General features: G+C 37.8%; 1 protein-coding gene across 1 annotated transcript; it reads right to left on the bottom strand.

Annotated features, from left to right (window-relative positions):
* Nucleotides 1-3,290: 3,290 nt before the first annotated feature.
* Nucleotides 3,291-12,260, bottom strand: LOC138385195 (E3 ubiquitin-protein ligase TRIM34-like). Its single transcript, XM_069471105.1, has 7 exons — nucleotides 11,769-12,260; nucleotides 11,031-11,126; nucleotides 10,177-10,407; nucleotides 6,406-6,428; nucleotides 5,110-5,210; nucleotides 4,784-4,810; nucleotides 3,291-4,555 (listed from the first exon to the last, which is right to left on the bottom strand). The coding sequence occupies exons 1-7, from the start codon at nucleotides 12,189-12,191 to the stop codon at nucleotides 3,990-3,992; spliced, it is 1,467 nt and encodes a 488-aa protein (XP_069327206.1). The 5' UTR covers nucleotides 12,192-12,260; the 3' UTR covers nucleotides 3,291-3,989.
* Between the last annotated feature and the right edge of the window lie 891 nt (nucleotides 12,261-13,151).

The raw sequence follows: 13,151 nt of genomic DNA, 5'->3' as shown, positions 1-13,151 counted from the left end.
CATTCCATGGCCCAGCCAAATTGACACATCAAATTAAGCAACACAAATTCACTCATTGTCAACTTGGCACCCATGAACATTTTTTTAAAATCATACTTAATTTCCAAATAAAGATGATAACAAGCTCATACTTCCATATAACATGACACAACTATCTTGTGCACAACAAACATGCACTAACACCTACCCAGAAAGAATGTAAAGTTTTTAAGTAATGTTCACTCTTCTTGATATCCTATAACTTAAATACAATGTTGTAAATAATACTTTGTGATGTAAAGTCAATACACTTTATATGCTAAGGTGATGGAAAAAAATTCACAAGCAACAAGCAAAAAGTATCTAGTCACCTATGAAGGTAAGCCCATCAGATCAACAGCTGACTTCTCAGCAGAAACATTATGAACCAGGAGACATTGGGGACCTATTTTTAATATTCTTAAAGGAAAGATCTGTCAGCCAAGAATTTTGTATCCTGCTGAAATTGGCTTCATAAATGATGGAGAAAAAAAATCTTTCCAAGATAAGAAAATGCTATGGGAAGTCATCACCTCTAGATTGGCCCTATAAGAAATGCTCAGGAGAATTCTAAACATGGAAATGAAAGGTCAATACTTGCTATCATAAAGACATGTGAAACAATAAAACTGCTAAGTCGTATAATACAAATACACACTTGAGACTACCAATCAACTAGGTAACAATTAACATTATGACTTTGATAGACTCAAGGTAAAGGGATAGAAAAAGATTTTCCACAAAAATGGAAACCAAAAGTGAGGCAAAGTAATGATACTTACATCACATAAAACAGACTTTAAATCAAAAACAGTAAAAAAAAAAAAGATCAATTCAACAAGAAGATATAACAATTCTAAATACACATGCACCCAACAGCAGAGCACCTAGATTTATAAAATAAATACTAATTGACCTAAGAAAAGACATAGGAAAAAATGTAATCATAGTAGAAGATTCATCGACCCACTGACAGATAATTGAGGCATAAAATAAGAAAACTCTGGATTTAAATTGGACTCTAGAACAAATGTACATAACAGACATTTTCAGAACACTCTAACCAACACCTGTCTCTCCTTCTGAGAAAAGGAGAGGAGGAGGACCCAGGCAACTGTATGGTCAGGGATGTTGCTGAGAGTCTCTACAAGGGCAATGCCTAGGGGAGCTTTGGGGCAGGGTTGCCCCTAAGATCCCACAACTATAGAGCAACAAGTGTGCAGCACCAACCTGGAAAAACCACAAGCATGCAATTTCAATATGTGACAGCTGAAGCCTGGGTTGTGCCTAGCAAAGCCACAGGGGCAGGTTTGCCTGAGGCCTTGGGGTTAAACTTCCATCCCAGTGTGTGTGGAAGGCAGGACATGTTCAGAGAAGATTATTCCCTAGCCTAAAGATTTAGTGTTGTCATCCCCATTGAGTTTTTTACTAACTTGGGGACATTTACTTCCTTCTTCTTGTCTATTTCCCCCTTTTGAAATGGGAATGTCTATCCTATGCCTATAGTGCACGCGGTGGTAAATACAGTGGTATATTCAAGTGTTTTACCACAAGGAAAAGTCATGAACACCAAAAGAGTGTTATAACAAAAGTTGTCCCTACACATGGCTTCCTCTTTTGGACAGATTATGGAGACTCATACTTTTGCTGTTTTCTAACCCATTCACATAAAGTGTCTTAAAAACAGTCCCAGCCACAAAATGTATTAAAGACCCAAACCTAAGAGGTGAAATCATAAAATTCCTCGAAGAAAACGTAGGGGGAAATTTCTTTGATACTGACCTTGGCAATGAGTTTGTGGATATGACCCCAAAACACAAACAACAAAAGCAAAAATAAACAAGTGAGACTACATCAAACTAAAAAAGCTTCTGCACATCAAGCGAAACAATAAACAGAATGAAGAGACAATCCATAGAGTGGAAGAAAATATTTGCAAACCACATATCAGATAAGGGGTTAATAGCCAAAATATATAAGGAACTCACACAACTCAACAGCCAAAACCCAAAAACCCAATTGAAAAATGAGTAAATGACCTGAATAGGCATTTCTCCAAAGAAGACACAAAAGTGGCCAACAGGTATATGGAAAAAGTGCTCAACATCACTAATCATCAGATAAACGCAAATTAAAACCACAATGAGATACCACCTCACACCTGTTAGGATGGCTATTATCAAAAAGACAAGAGATAAAAAATGTTGATAAAGGTATGGAAAAAAGGGAACCCTTGTACACTATTGGTGGGGTTATAGATTGGTGTAGCCTTTGTGGAAAACAGCATGGAGGTTGTTAAAGAAATTGAAAAGAGAACTACCATATAACCCAGCAATCTCTCTTCTGTGTATATACCCAAAGGAAATAAAATCACTACCATGTTAAGATAAAGATATCCGTACTCTCATGTTCATTGCAGCATAATTCACAGCAGCCAAGATATGGAAATAACTGAAGCGTCCATCAACGGATGAACGGAAACAGAAGTTGTATAGTGTATATACATACACATACATAGTAATATGATTCAGCTTTAAAATAGAAAACCCTGCATTTATAATGACATGGATGAATCAAGATGATGTTATGTTACATGATATAAGCCAGACAGAGAAAGAAAAATACTGCATGATCTCACTTATATGTGCAATAAAAAAAATCAATACATAGAAATAGAGAGCTGGTTACCAAGGGTGTGTGTTTGGGGGGATATGAAATGGGGAGATATAGGTCAAAGTACACAAAAATGCCATTATTTCAGACGAATGTCTAGAAATCTAATATACAGCATCAGGACTTAGTTAACAATATCATATTATATACTGAAAATTTGCTAAGAGAGTACCTTTTAGATGCATTTACCGCCCCACACACTCGCAAAGGCAACTATATGAAGTGATGGATATGTTAATTTACTTGACTGTAGTAATCACTTCATTATGTTTATGTATATCAAAATATGTAACACACCTTAAATATGTATAATAAAAATAAGGAAAAAAACAATCCCACTCTCCGTATAAAAAGTTCTATAAAACAAAACCAGAACTGACATGGTCTTAACAATGGAGTCTGGGAACTTAAAAAATGAAACTTTAATAGAATCAACAGTTATTCTCTGAAGGGCACAAACCTTGCACAGGACGTTAACACGGCATACACTTTTCCATAATCATGAGAGCAAATGTTTATTATTATGTACAACACAGTTAAACAGGTACTTTACATTTAGTTTTAGACAATGATCTTAAGAGTTAGGTGTGGTTTTAAATCCCAAATTGTATTTTAGGAAAAAGAAACCAAGAATTTATTCATCATTACACAGAGTATAAAATAAGAGACAAGAGTTTGAACTTAAACATTCTGTACATAAAATTTTCACTGGGTATATATATTGCTTATGTTTTCCTCTTCTCAACTCCTTGATGAACCTGGGATATTCTGGACAACAAACTGACACACAGTCAGACTCCTTACTTGATCTTGGTGGTGGTCATGTTGTGGTTCCTGTGGACTATCACAGATAACATGGATGGTGGCTAACAGGCTTCACTAAGTCTTTTCAGATCAGTGATAAAGGAAAATATGGAGAAATGGGAGGTCAAGGATGTTATACTAATACTGCTCTGTCTGTAGGAGAGATTAGATGTCTTTCTTTAGCCTTTGTGGAAAACAGCATGGAAGTTCTTAAAGAAATGAAAAATAGAACTACCAGATGACCCAGCAATCTCTCTTCTGTGTATATACTCAAAGGAAATAAAAAGTATATACTCTTTGAAAATATAAAAAAGAATGAATGAGTAAATAAGCATCTCTCTTAACTCAAACCAAATACACCATAATATCCCAAGGAAGAATAAAAGTTCTAAAGTGAAAAAGGGAGACTGCAAGGAGATGATCTGAATGATGTAGATGAGCTCAAATGCAAGAGATGAGCCTCAAAACAAGGGGTAGGTGGAGGAATGGGAGAGTCAGGAGCTGGGTGGGCACAGAGTCATGGGGGCTGGGCAGTTCCAAGGATTGAAATATGGGTAAGCAGGCTGAGAAAAGCAACATTGAGAGAACTTGTAGATGAGTGACCCATAGTTTGTGACATTGAAAAATGAGACGGTGCCTGCCTCACAGTCTAGGAAAACCCCAACACGATGGGGAGGCACAGTCATGGAGAGAGTCAAAATCTCAGGATCAGAGGAGGAAGAGTCCTCAAATGCACTGTACTTAAATTTATTCTGTAACCCTATAACCCAGTAGCCAAATATAGGTCTGTATCTGGAGTAAACATTTTTATGATTTGTGTTTTTTCTAACACCAAACTTTATATTGCGGGAGCGTGTTCTACAGTATACCCCCAGGATCCAAGCAGTCTTCTTGGACACATCTATTTCCCAGTAATGTTTCCCTGAGTAGAAATATTGGGATCCCAAAATACCATAATTATAAAACTTAACAGGCCAAATTGGCACAGATAAAACTTGTCTTTGATCTTCTGAAAGGACAAGATTCAAATTTAGGTTGACTGGATTCAGTGTGATGTCCACTGCAGAAAAAAAAAAAAAAAATATATATATATATATATATATATATGAAATCAGGAGACAGACATGGAGTAGGGTTATCTAGTGATGTTGTGAGAAATGTATTATGTATATGTGTTGAGAAGTACAGAGAACATATGAGGCTAAGATCATAAGATTTCACTGAAACCACAAACTTCTCAAAAGTGATAAAAACACAGCAATCTAAAGGCCTTGTAACTTCTTCTTACCCCAGTAGCATCGGACATCTGTTAGCTCTGAAATAATAAAAGATTCAATGATGTTGATTAGAAACAAAGGAATAAACACTTGTACCTATCTCTTCTCTAGAGTAGGGGCAGAGGAGAGTAGTACTATGAAGCTGTGAACCGGAGAATGAATGAATCAGATACTCAGTCATTCTCTCTGAGATATACGCACATCCTCTCATTGTGGAAGATCCCTTCTTCTCTGGTCTCCCCCCTTCTATTCTCATGTTTAAGCTATATCAGACATGCAATTTACTTGTTGACACCACAGGAATCCCACATCCACGATTCTCTCCCTCTCTCCTCACCTCTAAACCCTTGCAGCATCCCACTCAGATCTGGAGCATGGAATACAGTCTTAAGTTTCTTGGAAATAGCTTTTGGCTTTTTCAGCATCCAGATCTCACTCCTAAGGATGAAAAAAATTGTGATCCTCCACGTCTCTCATCCTGTGTCCATCCCTCCAACACCATTGGCTTTCTCTCCTTCCACATCATTGAGGTACTTGCACCCTCTTCCCTGAAGACTCTGAGGAGGGGAGAAGGGAGAGAGCCCTGACCCCAGATCTAGAAGAAATGTGCTCATGTCTCCCTCCCCATTTACTCTCTGTGTGACCTTGAGAATGTCTTCACCTTGTGAAAGTACAGTTCCTTTGTCTAAAAGTGGAATAATTAAACCCTCCTTTGATACCTCATGGAAATAATGTATAGGAAAAACCTTTGCTACCTCTAAAAATGGTATACAATGTGTGGAAAACTCTGCATCTCAGTGGGTCTTCCAGAGAGGGGCCAGAGATGTGGGTTTCCAGGTAAATCAAGAGTGAAGCTGCAGATCATGGCTGTGATGCTGGTCTCTGTATGAAAAGCTTATGGACCTGTGCCCTAGACCAAAGCTTGAACTCCAGGGGTATAGCCCACATTTGAGATTTCAGATTCTCTGGGAAAACTTATGAACACTTAGCAAAGGAGAAGTTATAACCACTAAACTAAAAATGGTTAGAATTTCATATGTTTGTAAGGAATTTGATGCTGCCAAGTGGGTTGGCAACTTTAGACACAAGGGTTATACTTTTTCATACGAGCTTTGAAAGTGTGTGAACAGGAAGAGATTATTTATTGGCACCAGTGTCAAAGCCTTGAGGCTTGGATCTGCTTTTGGAAATCCAAAGAGAACCTTGTAGAATGACCTGGTCTCTGTTATTCCCATGTAAGTAAAGTAAATATAAAGTTGCTGTCCCTATGTCGTATTTTAGGACTTGATAAGGCCCCCCCTCTGATATGACAAGCACCTATGAAATGAAAGATCCAGAGCTGGATGCAGACAGGTCAAGTAAATGAGTAAAGCCACAGGAGTCTGATAGTAAAACTTCTTATCATTAATACCCTTTCTGAACTTCAACCACCAGATTTACTACTGTAGAATCTGATCCATTCTCAATATGAGCACTCAAATCCTCATCTGTGACCAGCAATTTAAGAAAGTATGACATCCAAATTTCCCTACTCTGGGAGATTTTTTATTCTGATTGACCACCAAATAATTCTAATGGCTACAAACCTTTTTTTTGGAACACAAAGGTGTCACTGCTGGCCACCCATACATACCATTTCATGATTCCACTCCTATCCTAGGAAGAAGAAAGAAAACATGAATCAAAGCATATAAAGATTGAAGGAAGATTAATGAAAGAAAGACTAGAAAAACAGTAGAGAAATCAGAGAAATAAAAAATGAGTTATATGAAAATATCAACAAAATTCACAAATCTTTAGCTTTACACACCAAGAAAAAAATCAGGAATGAAAGATGGGACATTACCACAGACCTTACAGAAATTAAAAGAATTATAAAGATTATGAAAGATTGTATACCAATAAATTAGATAACCTAAATGAAATAGATGAATTCCTACCAGAAACTACCAATACTGATTAAACAATATGGAAACTCTATTCATAGAAAATATGAATAGACTTAAGACATGTAAAGAGATTGAACTGAAAATCAAAGACTTCATGCAAAGAAAAGGCCAGATGCAGATGGCTTTATTAGTGAATTCTGCTAAAGTTTTAAAAAGAAATAATGTCAATACTTCACAAATTCTTTAAAAAAATAGAAGAGGGGGGAACACTTCCTAACTCACTACATGAGGCTCATCTGACCCTGATAATAAATCCAAAGACATCACAAGAAAAGAAAACTATGCCAATATCCCTTATAAATATAGACACAAAATACCAGAAAATCAAAGCCAGAAAAGTATAAAAAAATTATACATCATAGCCAAGTAGAATTTATCCTAGAACTGCAAGAAAATCAATGTAATATATGATTTTAATAGAATAAAAGATAAAAACCACATGATGACAATAAACATAAAAAAAGCATTTGACAAAATTCAATGCACTTTCATAACAGAAACAAAAGTGGAATATTAACAAATTAGGAATGGAAGAGAGCTTCCTCAGTCTGATAAATGACATCTATGAAAAACCCACAGCTAACATCATACTTCATGGTGAAAAACTGAATGCTTTTTCCCTAAGTTCAGGCAAAAGACAAGGATGTCTGCTCTCACTACTTTTGTTTAACATGGTATTGGAGGTTCTAGTCAGGACAGTTACTCACAGAAAAGAAAAAAAGGCATCTATATTGGAAAGAAAGAAGTAAACCTATCTCTATTCGCAGATGACATGGTCTTATGTATAGAAAAGCCCTACTCTATCTACTACCTATGGGTGATCTCTTCCAATCTTAAGTTCAGTTCACACATAGGTGCTGTTGATTTCAAATGTTATGTGTCGAATCATCTTTTATCTCTAATCATGGCCAAACTCTCTAATCAGGTAAAAGAATAAGTTCCTTGATTGTTCATTTGCCCTCCTCAGAGGCTAACATCTAGATGTGGGATGTCAATTCCAAAAATTTTATAATTTTTGATCTATTAAAATTATTTTTATTGCAAGTGACCAAATAGCAACTCCAGCTGAATTAAATAGAAAAGATGTCTGAACAAGTGACATAAACACAGTAGTTCTTTCATGAAGATGCCAGTTGAAAGAGCTGTGAAGAGCTTAGGGAGGAGCTATAAAAACGGGCCTTTGTCTTCACTGAGATATAATTCAAATGCCATAAAATTCACTTTTTACAGTGCACAATTTAGTAGGTTTTAGTATATTTACAATGTTATGCAACCATCAACACTATTAAATTCCAGAACATTTTTTTATCACTGCAAAAATAGACTGTGCACTCGTTAGCAATCACTTCCTATTTATCCTTCCCCAGAGCCCTGGCAACCACTGTATAACTTCTGCCTCTATGGATTTGCCATTTAAAGACTTTCATGTAAATGAAATCATACAAAAAAACCCACAAAACCTATAAATGTGTCTGTTTCTTTCAATTAATGTTATGTTTTCAAGGTTCATCCATGTTGTAACATGTATTACTACTTCATTCCTTTTTATAGCTAAATAATACTCCATTGTTTGGATATAACACATTTTGCTTATCCATTTATCAGTTAAAAGAGATTTGAGATATTTTCATTTTTGTGCTATTATGAACAATGTATATAAGTTTATATGTGGATATATGTTTTCACTTCTTCCATGTATATAGTATATATGTAGGAATGGAACTGCTGGGACATAGGGGAACTCTGTCTTTAAGTTTTTGACCAACTGCCAAGCAGTTTTCCAAAGAAGCTTGACTATTTTACATCGCTACCAGCAATTCATGAAGGTTTCAATTTCTTTACATCTTTCCGAACACTTAGTATTATCCATTTATTTGATCATATTCCTCCTAATAGGTGTGAAATGGTGAACTGTGATTTTGATTTTGTATTTTCCTGATGATTAATGATGTTGAGCATCTTTTCATGTGCTTATTGACCATTTGTACATCTTCCTTGGACGAATGTGTATTCAGGTTCTTCATCCATTTTTAAATTGTGTTACTTGTCTTTTTATTTTTGAGTTGTAAGAGAGAGATAGATAAACTGTATATTAAACCTTATTAAATACATGATTTGAAAATTTTTCTTCCACTCTGTGGACTGCTTTTTCACTTTCTTCATGGTGTCCTTTATAGCACAAAATATTTTAATTTTGATTAATTCCAATTTATCTACTTTTTCTTTACTTCAGCTTTTGATGTCATCTCTATGAAACTATTGCCTGATCCAAAGCTACAAAAATTTATATCTATGTTTTCTTCTAACAGTTTTATAATTTTGCTCTCATATTCAGGTTTTTGGTCTACTTTGAGTTAATCTTTGTAAGTAGTGTGAGGTAGGGGTTCAACTTCATTCTTTTGCATGCAGATATCCAGTTGTCCCAGCCTAAGTTGTTGAAAAGACCTATTGTAGTTTTTTGCTCAAATTTGTTTTGTGTTATAATTGCTTGGAGAACCTGGTGAAAATACTCAGGCTCAGGCCCTGTCTTACTACAATGGGCCTGAGTATCCAAGGTCTTTATTAGCACTGTAGGTAATTCTAATACATTAAAAAAAGTTTAGGAACCTATGTTCCAAAGTAACCTGAAATGAAAAAAAAGAAGAAGACAAAAGTCAAGAGGAATAAAAAGAAGCTGAAATGTAAGCACCAGAGACAAAGGAAATAATCCAATAAATGAAAATCAATTGCCCCTCTGCTTGGTACCAGAATTTAAAACAGAAACATTTGGTAATAGAGCAAAACAAACAAACAAACAAACAAAACATGAAGGAGGAAGCAGATAGACAAAGAGTCAAGCAAAAAGTACTTTGTAGAAAAAAATTATTTAAATGCTAACATTAGTTCAAGTTATTCTGTCAAGTCTCTATAGATTTACACCAGCATTCTGTCCTAGTCAACACACACACACATATTGCACTCAAGTTTGTGTGTGCTTGTCTACATATTTTCCCAATTCTACCCCAGAAAGGCTCTATATTATATCATTAGACATTTTTAAAAATTAATGAGCTATTGGCAATAACAAATAGGCATATTTTAATTTTAAAAAAAGAACACATCTTAAACCTGAAAATGCATGTGTTTGCCTGTGACTGATCTAAGTAAAAAGAGGACTGACAAATGTCCAACACTAGATCACAGATAGCAGGGGCCCAGAGACTACCACTGGATACTATGGCTCTTCTCTCCAAGGTCAAATGTGTTCCCCGACTTCATAAATTACAAAAAATGGGATACACTCCTAGAATGCTTATATTCAATCATCCCCATGATATCTGGAATGGATGACAAAGAAGGGCACTGCAAGGCCAAAGCAACCTCTTAGTGTCACTACCCGGATAAGAGCCTAAGGACATAAAAGAAAAGGAAACAGACTGTGTTTCCAGAATTTCCGATTGGGTGATTCTTCTTACCTGCAGCAGCTCCACTGTTGACCACTGACCCCGAAGCTCCAGTTCTGAGATGAGCTCTTTCAGCAGCTGTCTCTGCTGAGCTAGTTCATCCTCAGCCTCTGCCAAGTTGTCCAGTGTCATCTTCTCCTCTTCTTCCAATCTTTGCAGCTCTCTCTGCTCCTCACTGTTGAGGATGCTTCTAAGCTGATTAAATTCTGCTTGTATCCTTTGTCTCTCAGTCTGTACCTGATACTGCCAGGATGGACAAGGGAGAGAGGTAATGAGTCTGCCAGGCTGAGGGCCTGTGAAAGGAATTAGGAGCCAGGAAAAGAAATATTTTCCATAGATTTCAAACCAGGCGGGGAGTAGAAGCAGGAAAGTAATTTTCGGGAAGATGTTTTTTCCCTATAATTTTCCCTTCAGCGCCTACTAGAACAAAGACCTCAGACTGTCTTACCTAGGCCAACCCTGAGACAAAATGAGGCTTAGTTTGTAGACAGCTGTCCTGGACACTCATGACTTTCTGCATTACCACACTCTCAACTGGAACCTGGAGGAAAACCCTGATCCTTTTTTCAGTGTCTTCCGCCAGAAGTACCAAAGCTTCATTGGAAAAGAGAAATGGAACACAGTATTCTGCAGCCTCCCCCACCATTGAGTTCATCCTTGTGCTCAATTCCAAGTATCTGTGTATGTGTAACATGCCCAATTTCCAGCCCCCAGCCCAGACAGGGATAGGACAAAGAAGAAAACTAATGAAATCACTTCAGGACTCATTCACTGTCAAGGAACAAATAGGAGGCCTCCCTGGATTAGGACCAAAGGTCCTGCAAAGATTCCTGTCTCAGAAATCCTCAGAAAGAGTTCCCTCCTGCCTTCCAGGAAGTTCTCTCTTCTCTGATGTCAGCTTCTAACTTCTCAGCTTCCTGCTGCTCCTTCCTTAGCCTCTTGAGGACTGCCTGGAGCTTCTCCTGGGAGAAAAGAATCACACCAGAGTTAAGCTATGAGCTTTCTCATCACCTGGGTAAAGGACAAACAAGTTGATCCCAGAAAAGACCAGTTTACAGAAATTGTGAGGCTAATTTTTAGAATCTATGACATGGAAAAAAAATCTGAGAGTCTGAGAAGGTGAATCTATTCTTTATTCCTGGGTGATAGAGGGCACCATGCCCTTACCAAGAGTGGCCTGATTCTCTTTTCTTTTACAGTAAGTATCCTCCTGCCAAAAGGGTGGGTCCTTCCCTCTTATCAATGCCCTTTCCTCATTCAGTTACAGTGTTTCCCCAGAATCATCCTGCTGAGAGGAGCAGTGAGAGCTAATTCTGGGAAAGAATTCACCAGCCATACAATGAAAGGAGGGAAAAACCCAAGAAACCTCTCTTACTCTTGGCCAAGAGACTGTTTGGACTCTAGGCTCATTCTTTATGCAAATGGAAGGAATACACAGACATGTACCCCAGGCATTGGAAGCTTAGTATAAGGTAAAAGATGTACATGGAACAAGATCACAGAATGAATGCCTATGGTGTCAAGGGGAGTAAAGAAGGATGGAAAGGTGAGATTTCCCACCAAGTACCATTTGCTGCCCTGTTTCTTTCCATCCAGGGCCCTACCTGACATTCATTGACTAGTTCTTCCATGAGGAATGTGTGGTGACCACGGTGCTCCTGAGACCGCTCACAAAGCCAGCAAATGACCTTCCCATCCTCCTTACAGAAGAGTAGGAGTTTCTCTCCATGGCGGTCACAGAGATCTCTCTTCTTTCCATAGTCTGGGCTCAACTCAACCTCCCTGAGTCTCTCCACTATTTTGGCCAGATGCCGATTAGTCCATAGGTTCCCAGCTGAGTATCTGGTACCACACACAGGACAGCCACTTGTCGCTCCTGGGCCAGTCACTGCCTCCTCATCATTCACAGTGACGCAGGCTTGGCATAAGCTATGGCCACAGCCTAGACTCAAGGGTTCTGTCAGAAGATTCAGGCAGATGGCACAGGTCACCTCCTTCTGTACATTCGGCAGGATTGCTGAAGCCATCGATTGCACTGCTTCCCCGGCTTCTTCCTGCCTAACTGCTGCGGCTCTCCTTGCTTAAGGACTCCTGGATGGCTGGATAGATTGAAAGAGGATGGTATAAGAATGATACAAATAAAAAGGTTTCTAACTTGCCCACATCAAGGACTGGCCAAGGCTATAACACTGGAGGACAAAAAAGAAGAAATGGAATTCAGTGGCCTAGGTAAGCCATTAATGCCTTCGGGCTTTGCACTTGCTCCCTGCTCAGCCTGGAATGATCCTCCTGTTGATATTTGCATGACTTTCATCTATACTTCATCCAACTGACTCTTCACGTGTCCCCTCGGCAGAAGGGCCTGCTCTGACTAGCTTATTGACAGCACAACCACAAAATCATCACTCAGTGTGCATTTGTCATCTGTCTCATTATCACCATATAATACATGGTATCTATCTTTAAAAATACCTACTTTTCCTCTCCTAAAATATAATCCACACATAGGTTGTACACTTTTTTTTTCACTGCTGCATCCCAAGTGTCTAGAACACACAGGAATACAATGTTCGATGAATGTGTAAAGAGCCTCCCCATCTTTTCATAGATGATTAGACTTTTCTTATCAGTGTTTCACTGTTTTTTTCCGCCATTTAGAAATTCTCAGATAGCTGAGCTTTGGGACCACAGATATAGTTTCCAGTGAAGAAGTGTTTACTTTTAACATACCTGCCCACATAGAGTCCTTGCATGATCTCACACACTTCCCAGAGACAGCAACAGAAACAGCAATGACCACAATATGGAGATAATTTTATCACTAACAATTTCTTAACCACTTACAATTTAGAAATTACTTTGACCTATTTGTTCCTCCTCCAGAAATCCTTGAGAAATAAGAGTGCTCCCTTTCTTTAGAGGGATAAATATAATTAAGTGACTTACAAAGATCACTCAACTCAATAGGCAGAATTGGACTGAATGTA

This window comes from Eulemur rufifrons, chromosome 6, assembly GCF_041146395.1.
Source record: "Eulemur rufifrons isolate Redbay chromosome 6, OSU_ERuf_1, whole genome shotgun sequence".
Taxonomy (NCBI): domain Eukaryota; kingdom Metazoa; phylum Chordata; class Mammalia; order Primates; family Lemuridae; genus Eulemur; species Eulemur rufifrons.
Note: the sequence above shows the minus strand (reverse complement) of the source record. Positions and strands in the feature narration are given on the sequence as shown.